This window comes from Ascaphus truei, chromosome 16 (genome assembly GCF_040206685.1).
Source record: "Ascaphus truei isolate aAscTru1 chromosome 16, aAscTru1.hap1, whole genome shotgun sequence".
Classification (NCBI taxonomy): Eukaryota; Metazoa; Chordata; class Amphibia; order Anura; family Ascaphidae; genus Ascaphus; species Ascaphus truei.
Window position 1 is genome coordinate 42,791,759 of NC_134498.1, and position 21,039 is coordinate 42,812,797.

At 41.5% G+C, this 21,039-nt stretch overlaps 1 protein-coding gene across 4 annotated transcripts in view; it reads right to left on the bottom strand.

Annotated features, from left to right (window-relative positions):
- NRK (Nik related kinase) overlaps window positions 1-21,039 on the bottom strand; it is a 125,042-nt gene that overhangs the window by 23,019 nt on the left and 80,984 nt on the right. For 3 of the 4 annotated variants that reach the window (XM_075573321.1, XM_075573319.1, XM_075573322.1), the window contains 7 exons: window positions 17,682-17,852; window positions 16,747-16,864; window positions 15,408-15,566; window positions 14,347-14,490; window positions 11,749-11,883; window positions 9,040-9,140; window positions 1,863-2,012 (listed from right to left, as the gene is read on the bottom strand). In XM_075573321.1, the coding sequence (XP_075429436.1) occupies window positions 1,863-2,012; window positions 9,040-9,140; window positions 11,749-11,883; window positions 14,347-14,490; window positions 15,408-15,566; window positions 16,747-16,864; window positions 17,682-17,852 (978 nt within the window). The remainder of the gene's footprint in view (window positions 1-1,862; window positions 2,013-9,039; window positions 9,141-11,748; window positions 11,884-14,346; window positions 14,491-15,407; window positions 15,567-16,746; window positions 16,865-17,681; window positions 17,853-21,039) is intronic. The other variant, XM_075573320.1, reaches the window with a different exon arrangement.

Here is a 21,039-nt window from a genome sequence, read left to right on the forward strand (position 1 = left end):
AAGGTCCACACATTGCTGGCACTTGATTTGAGGCTGGGGTCTCCCTGTACTTTGCCACATGCTGGTGTCTCACATAACCTGGCTTTTAAATGCCATTTTACATGTTTGTAATAGAATCACTGACGTTCCCTTGCCCTGCCTCCCCCCCCCCCCCCCAAAACAAACCTTCTAAAATTAAATCACTTCAATGAAGTTACCAGATATGTGTGAGTCTCTCTGTAAGTATATTCTTTGCTGTCAGACGGTCCTACAGTCTGGTTGCAGATTTGTTGGGGAACAGAAAAGGTCTAGCAGAGTCGGAGGAGAGCAGTCATATGATGCTGCCTCTCTGCTGTCCATTAACCAGTTAGATTTGCAGCTGTCAATGGAGCAGTGGGAATAAAAGTAGGTCAACTTCACATTTGTTCCCAGCTACAATTTTAAAGACCTACTTTTTTGCAGCACTATTCAATAATGGAGTTTAGCTTGGTACAGACAGTGCAACATAATAATAACTTTAATAACTTTCTTTCATGTAGCACTTTTCCCCCAATGGGACTCAAAGCGCGTCACAATTACAGTGTAGCGCGGGGTACGCACCACATAGGGATTTACAGACACAGTCCCTGCCCCGCAGATCTTACAATCTATGATTTTGGTGCCTGAGGCACAGGGAGATAACGTGACTTGCCCAAGGTCACAAGGAGCCGACACGAGGAATTAAACAATGTTCCCCTGCTTCAAACATGATGTCATCAGGGTCATTGTCCTACATACGGGCCACCGGGGATGCATCTTTAATAATATTTGGGTTGGCATGTACAGAATATTACATTTATTTAACCATATCATTTAGATGGCAACGTTATGATGACAAAAGCGACATATCAGTTGTATGCCACATAAGTTGTGGAAAATGTTTCTAGCTCCCTCTAAAAGAAAGGAAATCATCAAACAAATAAACAATGTTTATCCTGAATACCGAGACACAATAACATGGATTGCAGGCAGTACACGTTTCTACGGTTTTTAATACGAATCAGTTGTCCCTGGATTGATACATTTCACCACCATTATTATTTTTATTTTGATTGTTCTTCATGAAAATAGCACTCATTAGCATTCCTTTTGAGATACATACATTATATATATATATATATATATATATTATATATATATATATATATATATATATATATATATATATATATATATATATGATGTGGTGGGTGTTGGAGTTTGAGCTAACTGGGAATGTGAGTGTTAATTTAATGCCTAACTGGCAACAGTTGTTTGGAGGTAAGTGACCCTCCCCCCAGTGCTCACCCCTCCCCACCTTTTTAACTTGGGAGGTTCTAGCAATTTGCTGAATGGACAGGACTCACTGTGGTTATTTCCCCTCATACAAAGTAAAAGGAAAGGTTCACAGTGCAGTGTTAGGACCTGCAAATTTGGTTATGCCTTGCCGTTGGTATGCAGGCTTATGACGCTTTGGCCAAAGGGTTTAACTAAATAACCAAGAAAATATTATTATTATTGAAGTATTTAAACTTTATACTTATTACCATATATGTTTCGTCAATTGGATGTAGCATTGGGCTCCCCCGTCTCTCCATGAAAATAACTTTTTAGAAGAAAAAAAAACCTTTGTAATGAGAATACAGAGGAAGCCTAAGATCCGACATCACTTTTTCATTGGAACATGTTTTTGATACTAATTATATTGATACAACTCCCAGCTCAGCAGCTTGCTGGGAGACCCTCTGGCAACAAAAAGCTGACATTAAAATAAATCTGTAGGTTTATTGAGACATGAACACAGTTTGACTTTTTTTTTTGTGTGTGTAGGCAACGCAGGCAGCAGCCGAGCTATTGTTTCTTACGTGTGTGGGCAGGTACAGGTCATACACGGTCCCAGAGTCAACATCAATAGCATGAAATCCCACCGCAGAGCCGAATATGACCTTCAACCTTTGTCCATTTTCGACTGTTAGGTCAACAAACAATGGTTTCTGATGCAGCGATGAAAATGACTGCAACAAAAAGAGAACGGAAAAAGATGGTATGCAGTACTCATAAGAGAGCATTATTCCAAGTGTCCCAACGTGTCGCCTTCACCACAATATGTCAACATCTACCCAACGCTGGTTCAACCCACTAAAGAGATAACTCATCCTATAGGGCAGGTGTGTCCAACTCCGGTCCTACAGGGCCACCAACGGGTCAGGTTTTAAGGATATCCCTGCTTCAGCATAGGTGGCTCTATCAGTGGTTCAGTCACTGAAAGAGCCATCTGTGCTGAAGCAGGGATATCCTTAAAACCTAACCTGTTGGTGGCCCTTGTGGACTGGAGCTGGCCACTCCTGCCATAGCCTAATTAGATAGCAGGAAGGGAGGAAAAAGGGTGGAGAATTCTGTGGTATAGTGGGACAGGAGTCTGAAGACAATTGTTGCGTATCAGATGGAAACAAATGCAACTTTTTTGACGCCACTGCACCAGCGCGCACACATCTCGTGATACATGGAGACCTATGGGCATTTTTCTATATGTGGCCACTTAGGGTATTTTGGCCAAAAGTCCCAATTGAAGTAAATGAGGATTTGCAGCTGAAAATAGCCTGAACGTCCACATCTGGCAATAATGATTTACCCCCTCCTCTCCCCCCCCCCAGATAAAAAAAATCAGTATTATCTAATGCAGGGGGGCGCAAACTTTTTTCCCTGCGCCCCCCTGCCGGCTGTCCCCTCACTCCCGCGCCCCCCCCAACCCCAACTTACCCTCGCACCGGTGTAATGACGTCACGTTGCCATAGCAACGTGACGTCACATGACCTCGCAGCGTCATTTTGACGCCGCGTTGCCATGGCGACGCCGGGAGGAAGCAGCCGGAGCCACGGGTAAGTATGGTTTACAGAGGCCCTGCAGCTCCCCCGGCACTTAATTTAAGTGCCTTCGGGAAGCGCGCGGGGCCTCTGTAAACCCCGCGCCCCCCGTCGGCAGTCTCGCGCCCCCCCCGGGGGTCGCGCCCCACAGTTTGCGCACCGCTGATCTAATGGTTGCATGTCTGTATTGTTGCATGTCTGTATTGTTGCATGTCTGTATGGTTGCATGTCTGTATGGTTGCATGTCTGTATGGTTGTATGGTTGCATGTCTGTATGGTTGTATGGTTGCACGTCTGTATGGTTGCACGTCTGTATGGTTGCACGTCTGTATGTTTGCACGTCTGTATGTTTGCACGTCTGTATGGTTGTATGGTTGCATGTCTGTATGGTTGCATGTCTGTATGGCTGCATGTCTGTATGGTTGTATGGTTGCATGTCTGTATGGTATGCATAAATCCAAAGCCATCGTTCTTACAGAAACATGGCTAACCCATAAAACCCCTGATGCAAATATCGCCATTCAGGGATACTCCATTTTTAGGAAAGATAGGTCAAAGAGAAGAGGAGGGGTGTTATTTTATATTGCAGACACATTACAATTTACACTGTTAAATTGCCCCCCAAGCCCATGCTCTTTTGAAATTCTAGTTGGCAAAATCTGCCTCCCCTTTTCTAAGCCCATCTTGCTCGCTGGCATCTACCGCCCGCCTAAAGCCCCTCTACAATCCCTGGCTGATATCACCCAGTTTCTTGGCTCCATTTCCTCTCTGAACGAGAAGAGTGAGTTGCTAGTTCTTGGGAATTTCAACTTCAACTGGCTTGACCCTAAAAACCATAAAATCCAGATACAACTCAAGTCACTTAACCTATCACAACTCATTTCCCGACCCACATGGACAAACCTGAAATCGCATAACCATTCCTTGCTAGACTGAATTCTCTCCTCAAACCCCAGCAGAATCCAATCCTCTGGCATCCTTCCGGACATTTTCAGTGACCATGCAATAGTGTACTGTGTAAGGAAAATTAAAACGCCCCATTCAAGCCCTAAAGTTCTCTTCACTAGAATATTTAGAAACTTTAACCCACAACAGTTTCTGGGTGACCTTACCAACTGCCCATGGCACAGAATCGATTTAATTCCTGACCCTGATTCTGCGCTCGACTATTTCCAATCCGAGTTCTTAAAACTCTGCGATACCCATGCTCCACTACGCAAAATAAGGGTACGGGGGGCCCATCTTCCATGGGTTACAACTGACCTTATTGCACTCTACCAGCTCAGGAATACTTTGTGGAAAGTTACAAATTAACTGGCACTAGCAAGGATCTCAATCACTACAGATCCTGCGGAACATGTGCACAAGGCAAACAAGGCACGCAAAAGAACAATATTACTCTGACAATCTCCACCAAAATACATCAAACCCAGCTAACTTCTGGAAGGTTATCAACAATATATTCCAGCCTCCTAACCATCAACAACCAAGTAATATCACTAAGGGGGATATTACTCTGACAAACCCCATTGACATTGCAAATGCATTCAATGATTACTTTGTGGGGTGTGCCACCAACTTATTAGCGAAATGCAGCCCAAACCACAAACCTGAATCTCATCCTGGGAGTGCCCACATAGCCCCACCCCTTCCCAACACTGCCCATAATTTTCAATTTGGCCCAGTATCTGAAGAGGAGATTACACAAGCGCTCCTCAAACTAAAACTAAGCAGCCAATGCGGACCTGACTTGCTACAATCTAGGTTCCTACGACTTGGTGCCCCAGCCATTGCCAAACCAATTGCGTCCATAGTCAACTCTATCCTGTCTGCAGGCCATATCCCTAAGACCCGGAAAACTGCTAGAGTTGTCCAAATCTTCAAAAGTGGGGACAAAAACACTGTCTCAAACTACAGACCAATCTCACTTCTCCCAATTCTATCCAAAGTCATGGAAAAATGTGTCCACTCCCAATTAAACGACTACTACACCAATACAAATTTCCCTAGCCAATTCCAATCTGGCTTTCGTCCCAAACACTCCACCGTAACTACCCTGCTAAAAGTTTGCAATGAAATCCAGTGTGGAATGGAACGGGGACAACTCACTGTTGCAGTATTCCTAGATTTTGCAAAGGATTTTGATACAGTTGATCATGCTATCCTGCTTAACAAACTCCAGAGCTCTGGAATAGGGAAGCATGCTTTAAACTGGTTTCAGTCCTACCTATCAGGAAGATCCCAACATGTGTCCATCTCAGGCACTAACTCCAACCCCCTGGATATCACCTGTGGTGTCCCGCAAGGCTCTGTTCTGGGGCCCCTACTCTTCTCAGTGTTCATTAGTGATCTTCCCACAGCTTGTAAGGAAGCCTCAATACACATGTATGCAGATGACACAATCCTATATGCACACAGCCATAGCCTCTCTGACCTTCAACACATACTTCAGTCTGACTTTTTGAGACTCGAAAACTGGATTTCCCAAAACAAACTGTTTTTAAACACTGACAAGACTGTAACAATGGTATTTGGGACCAAGACTAAATTCTTAAAGCTTCCAGCGACTGAGCTCCATATTAGGACCAACACTAACACCACCCTAACCCCTGTCACTAGTTTTAAATACCTGGGCTTATGGTTTGACTCCCACTTAACATTCGGAATGCACATTGATACCCTGACAACCAAGACCTATGCCAAACTAGGGGTACTTTACAGGAACAAATCCTCCCTAAGTCTCCTGGTCAGAAAACGTATCGCACAGCAGATGCTAATGCCAATTATTGACTATGGAGATATAGTATATGGCACGGCACCTCAAACCCACCTTAGCAAACTTGACACCCTCTACAATTCAATTTGTCGTTTTGTTCTCCAATGCAACTACAACACTCATCACTGCGAAATGCTCAAAGAACTAGATTGGTCATCACTAGAGTCTAGGCGCAAAGTTCACCTTTCCTGTCTTGCCTTTAAATTCTTTATGGGCAAGCTACCCAGCTACCTGAACAAGCTCCTCACCCCTACCACATGCAGCACCTGTCACCTGAGATCAGGCTCCAAAAGACTGTTCATGGACCCAAGGCTCAACAAAGTATCCGGACGTTCCTCCTTCTCTTACCGTGCACCCCAAAACTGGAACAACCTACCAGAGACTCTCACATCCACCACCAGTTTAAGTTCTTTCAAATTAAGGCTGTCTCACATTTTCATCTGGTCTGTAACTGTTACATACGCCCATAACATATATTTTCTTTAACTGTGCATGCAATGTCTTGTATATAATGTATACCCTGTTCATTTATGTTACTGTATTTGTAACCATGTATTATTTGTCTTAACTTTGTGCCCAGGACATACTTGAAAATGAGAGGTAACTCTCAATGTATTACTTCCTGGTAAAATATTTTATAAATAAATGTCTGTATGGTTGTATGGTTGTATGTCTGTATGGTTGTATGGTTGCATGTCTGTATGTCTGCATGGTTGCATGTCTGTATGGTTATAGGGTTGTATGGTAGCATGTATGTATGGCTGCATGGTTGCATGTCTGTATGGCTGCATGGTTGCATGTCTGTATGGTTATATGGTTGCATGTCTGTATGGTTATATGGTTGCATGTCTGTATGGTTGTATGGTTGCATGTCTGTATGGCTGCATGTCTGTATGGCTGCATGGTTGCATGTCTGTATGGCTGCATGGTTGCATGTCTGTATGGTTATATGGTTGCATGTCTGTATGGTTATATGGTTGCATGTCTGTATGGTTGCACGTCTGTATGGTTGTATGGTTGCATGTCTGTATGGCTGCATGGTTGCATGTCTGTATGGCTGCATGTCTGTATGGTTGCATGTCTGTATGGTTGTATGGTTGCATGTCTGTATGGTTGCATGTCTGTATTGTTATATGGTTGTATGTCTGTATGGCTGTATGGTTGCATGTCTGTATGGTTATATGGTTGTATGTCTGTATGGTTGTATGGTTGCATGTCTGTATGGTTGTATGGTTGCATGTCTGCATGGTTGCATGTCTGTATGGTTATAGGGTTGTATATTTGCATGTCTGTATGGCTGCATGGTTGCATGTCTGTATGGCTGCATAGTTGCATGTCTGTATGGTTATATGGTTGCATGTCTGTATGGTTATATGGTTGCATGTCTGCATGGTTGCATGTCTGTATGGTTATAGGGTTGTATGGTTGCATGTCTGTATGGCTGCATGTCTGTATGGCTGCATGGTTGCATGTCTATGGTTATATGGTTGCATGTCTGTATGGTTATATGGTTGCATGTCTGTATGGTTGCATGTCTGTATGGTTGTATGGTTGTATGTTGCATGTCTGTATGGTTGTATGGTTGCACATCTGTATGGTTGCATGTCTGTATGGTTGCATGTCTGTATGGTTGTATGGTTGCATGTCTGTATGGTTGTATGGTTGCATGTCTGTATGGTTGCATGTTTGTATGGTTGCATGTCTGTATGGTTGCATGTCTGTATGGTTGCATGTCTGTATGGTTGCATGTCTGTATGGTTGCTTGGGTGAATCTAGTTGGTGCTGATATTCTTAGAGTAGAACCACCAACTCCCATAACAGACTTTCCATTTGAAGATTATAGCAAAGATTAGATTTACTGCGCAGCTTCGACACCTTTTGTAAGTTTGTTTTTTCCCAAATCTTTAATCTAAATGCATTACACTGAAAATACTGTTTTTGTTCTTTTACCGTTCCTAGCGGCTGGGGTGTCAGTGAATGACCTAGTCTCAGATTAGCTGAAACTGAATTTTAAACCTTTATTAAAAGCAGCAGTCCATCTTTATAGGGGGTAAAGGAAATTGTGTTAGGAAATAGATTTCCAGGATGAGCATAGTGGGCAAGGAAATTGCTCTGTGGTGTTTATTTTGCTTACTTTTAACACGAATGACAAAGTAACACCATTAATATTGTTATTTTCATTCTTGGAAAGAGACTGAGAATGAAGTGACGTGTTCTTATTTCTCCTCCAGTTCCAGCCACGCTGGTACCAGAAGCTAAATGTTAGTTTTTATTCACTATATGAATGACAGAAGCCCAACTGGAAGACTATGTTTAACCTAAAGGTAACAATGAAACTACTATCCATAACTTGGTCAGCAACAGTGTAATAATTAGAGTCAGGAAGGAATTTATTTTCCTCCTATGAGATATCATTCGATGATATGTCACTGGGGTTTTGTGTTTGCCTTCCTCTGGATCAATATACTGTAAGTACAAATATAGGATAATTATCTGTCGTCTAAATTTAGCATAGGTTGATATACGTATATCTTTTTTCAACCTCATCTACTATGTAGCTATGTAACTATTTTGTAACTACTAGGTAACTATTATGTAACTATGTGACATTTAACAATACTTGAAAATGTCACCTATGTTAATTCTCATGTTCATCACTGATAAATCTGACTTCATGAACCTGTTTCTGTTCTGTATCCTGTCCCTAATATGGAGATCATTGCAATCCATAGGAATTGTATATCCTTGTTACCATTCATAAGAAGGCACGTAATGCATTAAATACAGTAAGTTCATAGGTACAAGCATGTACATGATGCTGCACTAAGATACTTAAGAGTGGTTAAAAGCCATTAGCTGATCCTTTTTGTTTGTAAAGGAGAAAATACCCTGCACCTTTCTCATCACTATGCAATCACTGGCCAAGCTCAGCTGGAAGCAACTGCTGTTTTGCAGATTACCTGTGGAGCTGGCAGAATTCTTCCTAATAAATTCAGTTTCTCGAAAGGCCTATAATAGTTATCTGTGGATAACTCAATCGGCATCAGGGTAAGACATCTTTAGAGTAACTCGTGGATGATTAAGCAAATCACTGATGAAACCGATTCCAAAATGCAAAAGCCTACTTGGTAATATATACTGTGTGTAGAAAAATAACGTTTGAGTATTGGACACAGCTTGTGAAATTAAAATGTGACTACTCTTAGGTACCCCATGGCTGATGGAGGGTAAAATAAACCACAAGTCTGCATAGAATATAATATTGGGTCAAGAAAACATTTTAAAAGAAGAAGGAAGGAGGGAGAAAGCGAGTATTTGGAAAAGCACAATTTAACGGTAGGTGAACTATCACTGTTCACTGCACAAGTGGCACTTTTTATATAGAAATGATGGATGACTCACCTTAAAAGCCATAAATTTATGATATGGTTTTGGTGCCCAAGCATAGACTTCCACTGAGTTCTTCAGAGCAATAACAAGGAATTTTATCCTCTCATATTTAACTATGTTGAAAAAGAAATAATAAGGGTTATGAATACAGAAACCACACACTCAGATCTTAATGACTATTTATGAAAATTGTGTATGGTGTCAGCATATTGCTGAGTATGTTTAATGTCATTTCTAGTCTTAGTATCACACATATCGAATGTTACCCTTCACATCTAATGTCACTTCCGAACATGTATGGGTTTTTATTTACTCCAATACGAACTTCTACTTATCGTCATCTTCTAATACTAAGGAGCTCTACAACTGACGGCCCACTGGCCAACTGGAGACTGCAAAGGGCCTTGGTGTTACCCTCAGACTCTCTGCTTCTGCTAATTTCATACAACTTGCATAGGCAGTTTCGCACTGAAACTCACTTGTAAGTTAGGGTAATGTAAATATATATGGTGTAGATGTTATAAATGCTGGCAGAATGTTGAAATAATAGAGTTCAAGACTTCAAAATGACATTGCAATAAACTTGTGGCCCTTCTACTTCTAAGGGTTTTCTGATCCTGCCCCTTGGGAGAACTAGTAGAAGAGCCCTGGTGGGCAGATGTAGCAGGCATTATGGAACCCGCTGGTCAGCTGGTGCAATAACATGTTAGCTCTGCCCCTTTTCCCCACACGACTAATCCATGGTGGCTGCTACGGCTGGCACGTTGTGTGTTATCCGGCTGCAACTAACTAATATACTACATATTTTAAACATCACAGAAAGAGGTTGAGCTAGGCTGTTTTGTTCTGTTCTTAGTTTGGTAGAATAATACTTTCATTTATTTCTAGACCACAGAAGCTTACAATGTATCTCAGGCTCTTAGTCTTTGGCATGGAAGAAGTTAATGCAACAATTTTATTTGTTCTCAAAAGCACAAAGAACGTTTCTCTCTGTACCTTCTGTTTGCCATATCTGCAATACACTGGGGCCATTATCAGCTCCAAAAATAGTTTATTATACTAATTTGCTGCAATCCAGTATAATTGGCTTACACCAAAGTAGCATTTAAATCACAATCAAATATTTCTTGGAATTAGTTGAATTAATTTGGAAGCACCTACACATTCAAACTGTTCTCTAGAACAAATGAAGATTGCCAAGTTTAATTTCACCATGTTATGCGGTGAACATCTGCTTCGGAAGTTTAACAAAGCATTATGATGTTTACCTTTCCTTCCATCTCATTTCAGATTCTATCCATGTTTGCACAGAAACGGCGAGAAAAATAATAAAACCCATGGGCTATACAGTATGTAAGGTGGATCATGGTTGCATTGAAACTACTTTATGATGTCTGACTGGTGGTGTCATCATTCCACTGGAGCTCTCGGATCACTAGATTCCCTTCTAGATTCCACAATAGATCATCTACATCAGAGGTTCTCAACTTCAGTCTTCCAGGACCACGAACAGTCCAAGTTTTAAGGCTATCCTCATTAGCACAGGTGGCCCAATGATTTTGACTGAGCCCCCTGTGCTCAAGCAGGGGTATCCTTAACCTGCCTTGTTAGTGGTTCTTGAGGACTGGAGCTGGGACCCTCTGATCTAAATAACTGAAGAACAGTTGGGCACAAATGATTTGTAATTCAAGATTTGTCATTTCAAGAATTTATGTCCAACTCTTCTTTTATAACCGGGAAAAGATGGCCCGAAAATTCAAATCTGCACTTAGCATTTTAGAAAAATATAAACCATACCACCAAATTACCAAATATCTTAATCTTTCTTTTACTTGTTAGATTTCCTGCATCTTTTATTTAGACCCTAGTTACATTTCTGTGCTAAAGCATTAAGACTAATTAGGCTCTTGATTCCCCAACTTTATCAGGGATTCTCTCTGTACTGGTTTAGAGATGTTTCCCCAAATTAATTCCTGCACCCCAGCTACCCTCCTTTTTGGATATCTGCAAATGGGTTGCGTCACACTCAATGGGGGATGGGTCAAAAATAGAGATGGGTGAACCAGTCCATATCCGTTTTCCTGGAATTGCCCGAGTTTGCCATTCAAAATCCGCTCCGCAGTATAAAAACGGATTGTTACAGTTTCAATCTGCATGAATTAATCCAAAACCGCCAATGGATGCAATCTACTGGTGAATTGTAACCATACAATCCATGGATTCAGCAATCCGCTGGTGAATTGTAACCATACAATCCATGGATTCAGCAATCCGCTGGTGAATTGTAACCATACAATCCATGGATTCAGCAATCCGCTGATGAATTGTAACCATACAATCCATGGATTCAGCAATCCGCTGGTGAATTGTAACCATACAATCCATGGATTCCGCAATCCGCTGATGGATTTTAAGACACCAATCCGCGGATTCCGCAATCCGTACACCGATTGCTGAATCCGCGGATTGGATTCTTAAAACCCATCGGCGGATTGCAGAGTCCGTGGAGTGTATTGTCAATAATAACAACAACAAAAATCAGCAAAAGGTCAAAAATCTTTTTGAGATTGATTTGCGGAACTCCGCGGACCAAAGCATCCGGCCGATCCCCGGCAGATCCACATCTAACCAAAAATGAATTCAACATAGATAATAGTCAAAGCACATTTTCTTTCCGTGGTGTGTATCTTGCCGACACTTTGCATTTACAACCACACTTACCAACTTTGTAGTGTACACAGCCTTCCAGATCCCCCACAGAGACCCAGCCCTGGCGCTTCTCTACATCTGGGTCGTTTCGTAAGATTTTGTTTCTCAGCCACGATAAATAATACACCCTCAGTTTATTTTTTTTACCTTGGGTAAAAAAGAAGAAAACATATTATTTGTTGTGTGTATTTACATGGAAGATACATTGGAAGCAGTTGAGCACTTGGGACACTGTACAGGTATTCATTTACCCTTTCACTGCCGGCTATCCATAAGCTCCTCGGTTAGCCAAGGCGTCAATAAGGGATTATTTATCACCTTCTGCACTGCTGTGCCCTGAACACTGATGGAGTAATGATCACAGTAATAATTAGTTCTTCTCTTTAAGTGGCTCATTCAATAACCCCACCCAATCAGCCCGATCACACCGAGATCGGCAAAAACCTTCCCTTGGTTTGAATGGGATGTTTCCCATCGCGGTGCCATTGGCCACGTCAGGACATATTAACTGGAAAAACAGTGCCAAACTGGATTATTGCATTTTCAGCCTTTAATTGTGAGGACTGCTTCATTTCTTTTGCATTTCACTCTAAACAAAAAAGGTAACGAGAATAACTAACCCAGAGCACAGGAAGGTGAATCTGAGGATCTATGCCAGAGCTCTTCAACTCCAGCCCATGGAGGGTTTTAGAGAAGCCCCGGGACTGTCGGCCTACTAGGTTGGGAGTGGCCAACACTAGTCTTCAAGGGCCATCATCGGGTCAGGTTTTAAGGATATCCCTATTTCAGCGCAGGTGGCTCAATCAGTGAGCCACCTGTGCTGAAGAGCCAGCTATGCTGTATTCTACTGAGCCACTGATTGAGCCACCTGTGCTGAAGCAGGGATATCCTCCAAACCTGACCTGATGGTGGCCCTTTAATACTGGTGTTGGCCACTCCTGGCTTAGGTAATATAACTAACTATATGTGGCACATATGAACTAAATGCTTGCAAAATGTTAGAAGTATAATAATATGCAAGTCTTCAAATGTATCCAAAATGACATTAAATGTGGCCCTTCAATGATTATTTCTGATCTGGCTCCTAGTTGAAGAGCCATAATCTCTGCTATTGACAAGCTCTCTATATCAGGCTACAGCCTTCCACTATAAATGCCTTGGTACAACTATTTATTATGCCTGCAAGTTTGGCGTTATATTCCATGCACTGGCATATTGCATCCCACAGAGTTAATAAATATCAAGGTATGCTGACCCGGATTCATCTACATGTGATTTGGGAAGAGTTAAAGGGCACGTGCATTATAATGGGACTTATCATCTCTCTCTCTCTGCCATTGTATTCCGCTTTTCTTTGTGACTGTCTGACATCCTGAGCTTTAACCTTGCTGGCAATCTGTGTTCATGCTAAGAAACTTAATTTCAACCACTAGACACAACACAAGCAGAAAAGAGGAATAAACTGCTGTGCTTCAAAGCAAACTGTCCTTTGTCTTGATCGTGAGCCATAGGCTTCTATGTTGTTAAAAATTACTTATTTTTATTCAGTGCACTCTTGTTATAAATAATTGTGACTTTGTAATTTACGACTGGCAGAATTTTATAATGCTTAATATTTGAAATTAAAACATCTCAAATGCCTTTTTTTGGTAATTAATCCTTTTAATCTCTTCCCTGCTGCTGTAGCCTCTGCTGTTTGTACCAATTTATTTCACCCTTAAAAAAAAAAAAAAAAAAAAAAATAATACATTTCAACCCCTATTATAAAAAGGAAAGAATATTTTATAGTGAAAAAGAAATAAAATAAGTTCATACGCAGCCCTACATTGCAGAATGGTTGCAATGACTTTTCTGATAGTTTAAATACATCAACAATGATTATTTTCCTCCAAAGCATCATTTTATTGCACACAAGATGAGCGATGGTCGTTTGTAGGGATACTTTTTTTCTTGTTGCTTGCTTCATGTGGTTCAACTGGATAAAAGACGTGTAACTTATTTTACAGCCTTGTTTTTATATCTCAGTAATTGCTAGGTCAGATACTTTTAGAAACAACACACTTATACAAATATATTCAGGGACAATACAAGGAGCTTTCAAAAGAACTATTCATCCCACGGGTAGTACAAAGGACTCGGGGCCATCCCTTAAGGTTGGAGGAAAGGAGATTTCACCAGAAACAAAGAAAAGGGTTCTTTACAGTAAGGGCAGTTAAAATGTGGAATTCATTACCCATGGAGACTGTGATGGCAGATACAATAGATTTGTTCAAAAAAAAAGGTTGGACATCTTTTTAAATGGGAAAGGTATACAGGGATATACCAAATAAGTATACATGGGAAGGATGTTGATCCAGGGATAAATCCGATTGCCAATTCTTGGAGTCAGGAAGGAATTTATTTTTCCCCTTATGAGATTTGATTGGATGATATGACACTGGGTTTTTTTTTGTTTGCCTTCCTCTGGATCAATAAGTAAGTATAGATATAGGATAAAGTATCTGTTGTCTAAATTTAGCATAGGTTGAACTTGATGGACCTACGTCTTTTTTCAACCTCATCTACTATGTAACTATGTAACTACTATGTAAACCCGAGCCTTACCCTTACCCGATATGGTGATTAGAATATTAAGCCCTTCAAGAACATCCATTTGGGAAAATCGTCTTCTGCTGATAAGGGAGTATGTCCTTCCTTGTCCACTTCTATCCAGCAGCCACAGGCCATGTTCGGTTCCTACCAGCAAGTTTACCCCTGTTGATCACAGGAAATGTAAACAATACCAGCAAACTCAACAACTGTGCTCAACCCAAATCCCCCCCCTAGAAATCTAGAACATGAAATGCAAATATCTGGGGGTGGCCACATTGACGTTTTTATAACACGGGACGCCGAAATCCGGTTTGAAAGTGTGACGTCATAACGAGGGAGGAATGATTTGCAAACGCTTGGAGCTGAACGGTATCTCCCGCGTGACCGCTGTGTTCTTTGGTTTGTATCATTTTTGTTCTTGGCCGAGTGGGGAGAGGCGCACGCTGAGCTAATGAGTAGCAGTGAGAGAAAACGTAATGCCTATAGAGGTGGGCGTCAGGGTATAAAAGTAACACCTATAGGGGCAGGTTTCATGGTATAAAAGTAACACCTATAGTGGCGGGTGTCATGGTATAAAAGTAACACCTATAGGTTTGGGTGTCAGGGTATAAAAGTAACAGCTATTATATAATGGGAGAGGGTGCTAACCATATTGTAAAAGACATCCATACCAATAATGCACAGAAAGGGTCAAACTGCACTACAAAGCAGAGTTATCCTAGTGTAGTCACTATTACAATACTCTAAACTTATATTTGAAAAAAGTAGCACAAAACCTTATTTTTCATTGGTAAATCTGGGGCAATATGTATCTAACTTTGCAGCAAGAAGACAAATAGTCCACAACACTAGAATAATAATTGTTCAGGGTTTGAACTGGCCTGTTTGGGTACTGGGGAAACCCAACCCCCTCTCCCCCCCCTACGTGCCAGGAACCCTGAGAGCTAGGGAGCAACATGACTTCTTCTTGGCTCCCCCTTCTGAATAGGCTCCAACTGCTGCCCAAATCCCCCCTGCCTACAGTGAGGTTCCCCCTAATGGGCCCGAGATGCCGCTATGTGCATTGCAGGTGGTCTCACCCCACAGAGCTGCACACAGGATCTCGGAATTAAATTTCTTCTTGTACTTGCGAATCTCGGGGCTGTCGCTCTGAGGTCGGATATTGGTCGGGTTAACATTGACCACCGATCCTTTCCTCGCGTTCTCTCGCCGGGCAGGCTCCGGTTTTGTGCTGCAGGCTAGATCAGAAGGAAGATGGGTGTGACGAAAATGAAAGCCTGGAATACCATCAATTAGTATACAAATATAGGGGGTTATTTATTCAATTGCCCTGGGTAGGACTTTCCGTGCAGCAGTGCCCTATCAGCACTATTAATAAATAGCTCCATAATATCCTCATGTATTTATAACTATTTTTAAATTGTTTTTTTTTTAGAAAACAAATTATGCTAAACAACATTTGTGTACAATACATACAGATGTTTTTCTGTTGGACTGGGATTGATTAATAATGATTGCACCCTGCATTTTCCATATGATTCCAGGTTAGTATTTTCATATATAAATAGTGCAGGGTAAATGAGTACTTCAGTATTAGGCAATACCTTTTTATTTTTATTTGGGCTAACAATTGGCATAATAAGACAAGCTTTCGAGAGTTCTGTCTCTCTTAGTCAGGTCAGCGATCCTGATTTATAGAGATTCCATGAGTTAAACACAGATGTAAAAAAACAGGATAACAGTCTAAGGTAGATGAGGGGGGGAAGTAATGGCAGAGAGAATGGCGGATAAACAGACAGGGCAATAAATGAATGAAAAGGACAGTGAGAAATAGGAGCAATCATTCATCGGCAGTGTGAAGGGGGTAAGGGAGCAGGGGACAGGGGTTGGAATCATAAAATTAACACAGAGGCAGGGAGTAACATGACAAAAAATGATGATAGTGTGTAAGAAATCCCATATCGGCATTAAATCCTCTTGTTTAAGTGTCCAAAAGCATTATCCCTTGGAGTTGAAATGTTGAGTGCTTTTAAACATTGCCTTGAGGATTTGGGTTTTTTAATCATTTATGGAATGCTTTGTGGAGTACCTCTTCTGCCTTAGACTGTTATCTACTCTAGTTTATTGACATTGGTGTTAAACTGATGGAATCACGGTAAATCAGTATTGCTGACCTGAGGAAGAGGGGAGAACTCTCGAAAGCTTGTCTTATACTATCTATTGTTAGTCCAAAGAAAAAAGGTATCACCTAATACTACAGTACTCATTTACTCTGCACTATCGCAACTGGACTAACACGGCTATTTCTATTAAATTCATACATAAATATATATTCTGTTGTTATGGTCAATGGCATATGACAAACACAAATGATAGTCAAATCATCAGATGAGCGATTTTGTTCTCATCCGTACTCACAATAACCTGTTGGACTTGTTGGAGGCGACACCTGAAGAAGCCTCGGATCAATGAATGAACTGAATGACGTGGTAGACGATGAACTATTTTTTGGCTGCGCATTTTCACCATTTGTTTTCTACAAAAGGAAAGATTTGCATTGAAATGATGGAAACCATGACGGCTACATAATATTTGTAACTGGCCAGGTTAAAATATACATGGGCTTTTTCTACTTCCGCCGAAGTGGCTGACAGGACCACTTACGGTGGAAATATCCCTTTGTCTTCAATGGACCATAACCGGCCTAAAACTGCCCGATCGGCTGCTTCAGAGAAAATAGAATAAGCCCCATTGTGACAACAAACTTCTTCTATTGGGAAAACAGAGCATTCAGCAAACATTATTGGAGCTTGCCAATGTTTATACTGTATCTGCACTGCTGCTCTAATGCATTATAAGTCCTTCCAAAAACAGAGAACCTTGTGCTGAAGAAGGTCTTACTTGTTGGTTATTACGGAGGTCAAGCAGGCACCATTCTAGTCCAGATTTCCTCATGGACAGATTGGAGCTGCTTTAAGTTTTATTTTCTCTAATAGAAGATGGACATGTGTAGGGATACTGACAAATCATTACACTGTTTTAAACAAGTGTTACAACCTGTAAAGCAATGCACCGTTACAGTACAATAACCATATTCATATTTTGGAAGGACCTGGACAAATGCCCCACATTTTGACAGCATGTTATTGTTACATTTTCATGGGTTGATGGCACTGGGAAAAAAAGTACAGTACGCCGTGCAGTAACAGTGGCTGTTTTCGAGAGAGTGGCGTCAGGAAAGAGATTACACGAAAGGTTGGAAAGGTGACCCAAAGAAAGAAAAGACCAAGAGATCATTCTTCTTCGGGTGTTGGCGAGTGAGTAGAATTGGATACAAAACATCGGGATTTCACCTGATCATTTAAACATTTGTTCAAAGGTCCGTGACTTTTCGGTGGAGTTTTGTGCTGATGCGCTGCTGTCTCTGAAGGATGACTTTGCTGTAAGAGATCAGGCAGAAGATAATTTTGATTGGAGGAGCTCCGGGGTCCTTGGTTGCTGCTGCAGCTTTGCTTGTCAGCTCCCTGTTAGGACAGAATGCAGCAGTGTGAAATAGAAACCAAACAGAATTCTTCTGCGCTCTGTGAGATAAATTTATCATCTCACGAGAAGGCACGGTATCGCAGAATAATGTCAAAACTGAGAAATATTTACTGGAGGTAGCAGCTTTTCTGCAATTTAATGACCTATTCCTCTCTGTCTTGTATGCAAAGGCAAGATGATGTGTAAATTGCCTAGCTGGGTATGAATAAAATAAAATTAGATGTTAAATGATGACCAATAAACAGTCAAGGTTATCGTGGCTGACTTTAAAGACTGTGTTAAAGAATGGTTTATAGTAAAAATGAACTTTTAAGTGGGCCATTTGTCAATGTATCGTCGCCACCATTTGCCATCATCTTATAAACTAAAAAAATACTTAGACTTGCACAATCTTAGCGAGCTCAAAACCCAGCCACACAGTATTATGTTGTTATATATTTAATTGTGACGACTGGAGTGGGAAAGTGACCTAAAATATACAGTAAACCAAGAATTCCCTAAGCACACCCAATAAGACAAATGTATTTGATTTGTTTCTATATGATTTTTTTCCTTTCATAAGAATGAGTCATTGTGTTCAACCTCTCATTCAAAACATGTTAAACCTGCAAAGATGTCACGGTCAGACCCTTTCACCAGGTACCTACACTACCAATGTGATACTGTGTCCCTTGTATTTCCTGCACTGCACGGAGAGAAGAGGATATAGTAACAGTGGCGAATTTCCCACTGGGCACAATAGGCCAGGGCCTAGGGCAGCAATTTTCCCTTTCCCTCCTCTCCCCATATGCAGAGGCCCCACTCTCCTCCCCACTGATTGCCAGGGGAGTGTGGGACATCTGTAAAGGTCTCTTACATTCTCCTTGGCGCCACCCTCCTTCCTTCTTCAGCGTCGCAGCATCAAATGACGCTGCAATGTCACACCGCGTCGCACAGGCCCGGCAACGTGACATCACCTGGTTACACATTGCCATAGCAACGTGATGCCATGTGACATTACATTGCCATGGCAACGTGACATCATGTGCCTTCGCAGCATCATTTGACGCCGTGACGCTGAAGGAGGCGGAACCAAGATAAGTGCCTATGGGCAGCTGATGTGTAAATCCGCCACTGTATAGTCAATAGCATGGGATACAATGGGGAACAATATAATGACTTATTAATCTTTATTCCATGCCTGGAACTTTTTGCCGCAGTGGACTATGATAGACCCAGGGGCACATGTGATTAGAGAATGACCTATGCTTAGAGAAGACCCTGTTTCCCCAAATGCTAAATACAGGTTTGTAGCAGAGAAAATAAATTGTACTAAAGGTCTCTGCAAATAGCCATGCCTGTAACATTGCATGCAGATGTCTAACAGGGAGGGGGGGCTGGATATGGTTGTTTTGCAATAAATAGTCACTGAATGTAAATGTACAGTATAACAGGTTTTATTTATAGGGGTAACCAGAGCAGTTAAGGAGAGATATTTGATGCATTAAGGATATTGAGATTGGTCACTTTTTCTGTCCTTGCAGCCATTGTTCTCTATTCTTTGCAGGCTAGCAGATCTGAGCTTTGCTTTCAATGTAGGACAAATGATAACATGTTTTTATTCTTGATGCTGAAACTAAAGGACATGGTTGTTTTTTTTACTGTACACAGTTCACGATGTTGCAGATCCACGGAGCTCCGCTAATTGATTTAACAGGAGGATAACCTAAGTTGATGTCACGGATAAGCCTTACCATGTTTCTTCAAAGGAGAATAAGGTAACGTTTTCTGCCGGAAAGAGCATTGCGGTAACTAGAATGGCCGTTAGTGATATATATAAGCAAAAGAGGCATTCCCCCTACCACAGTATATCCACAATGGTCGGTTAAGGTTAGCGCGGGGACATAACATTATGTAGGTCAGGGGTTCTCAACTCCAGTCTTGAAGACCACCCAACAGGTCAGGTTTTAAGGATATCCCAGCTTCAGCACAGGTGGCTCAATCAGTTGCTTAGTCTAAGACGGAGCCACCTGTGCTAAAGCAGGGATATCCTTTAAACCTGACCTGTCGGGGGCTCTTGAGAACTGGAGTTGAAAACCCCTGACGTAGGTCATACCTAAACTTGGCGTTCCTCACATTCAGACCTTCTAATAGGGCTTTTACAGGGTCCAACAGAAAAAAATCTCAGATGTAAGAAGTAAAATAAGTGTATCACCTTCGTAGCTGTCCTCCAGATCTCTGAAAGGTTTCTTTGAAAGCAGTGGTACCGCAATACTCCAAACTGCTACCGTTGCTGATCTTTGCTGATCTTTGATTAGCCGGCTGCTGTGCCTGTGTTCCTTTACGGCTCAGGATTACTGCTGGGATCTGCAGCTTGAGAAGTGATCTCCTCTGGTTTTTCTAGTCCTCTCGTAGCTTTAACGTGGAGGTCCGCCGGTACAACCGCTGACACGTCCGTCCGCCCGGTGCTGTGACACTTACAATTACCCGCTTCAGCAGATTGAGTGCACAGCTTTCCTCGGCGAGTGCGTCTCAGCTCCTGGATCAGACACCAGCGTCCTGGATCTTTCCGCCGTAGATATTGCTGCAGCTACCAGGCAGCAAGCAGACCTCCTTCGCAAACGCCGGTCGGCGCCAAAATCAGATTGAACCTCAGGTAATTGCAATGACCGGTTCTACAGGTGCTTGCAAGGGTCAGGCTTCTCACCCTACGCGTTTCTCCTTTCGGCTTCCTCAGGGGTATAATTCCTACTTCATCTTGCACCCTTTTATACATGAATGAGAACATTTACCCAATTGTTGTAGGATTTCCGATTTGCTTCCATATTTTTATTTTATAACCATTTTTCATAAAGTTTGTGTATTTTCCCACACGTGGCACATAATTCAGTATGTGATTTTTGTAATTTACACTTATCACAGATATAGTTTTTTCAAAAAAGAATTTGATGATTTTCAATTGATTGATTGCTATCTTCAATTGGTAATCTATTGCACAATATCCAACTATTATGTCACATTTCCATATAATTAGTTTTTATATAACTTTTAGGAAAAATTGTACATTTTTAATCAGACCTAGATAATAGAGCATCGTTGGTATTTGGTTTGTACACATACATTTCTTCCTCAACACTTTAACATGTGGAAAGTTTGTATTTGTTTAATTTTTCTTTCCCCTAATTTGCT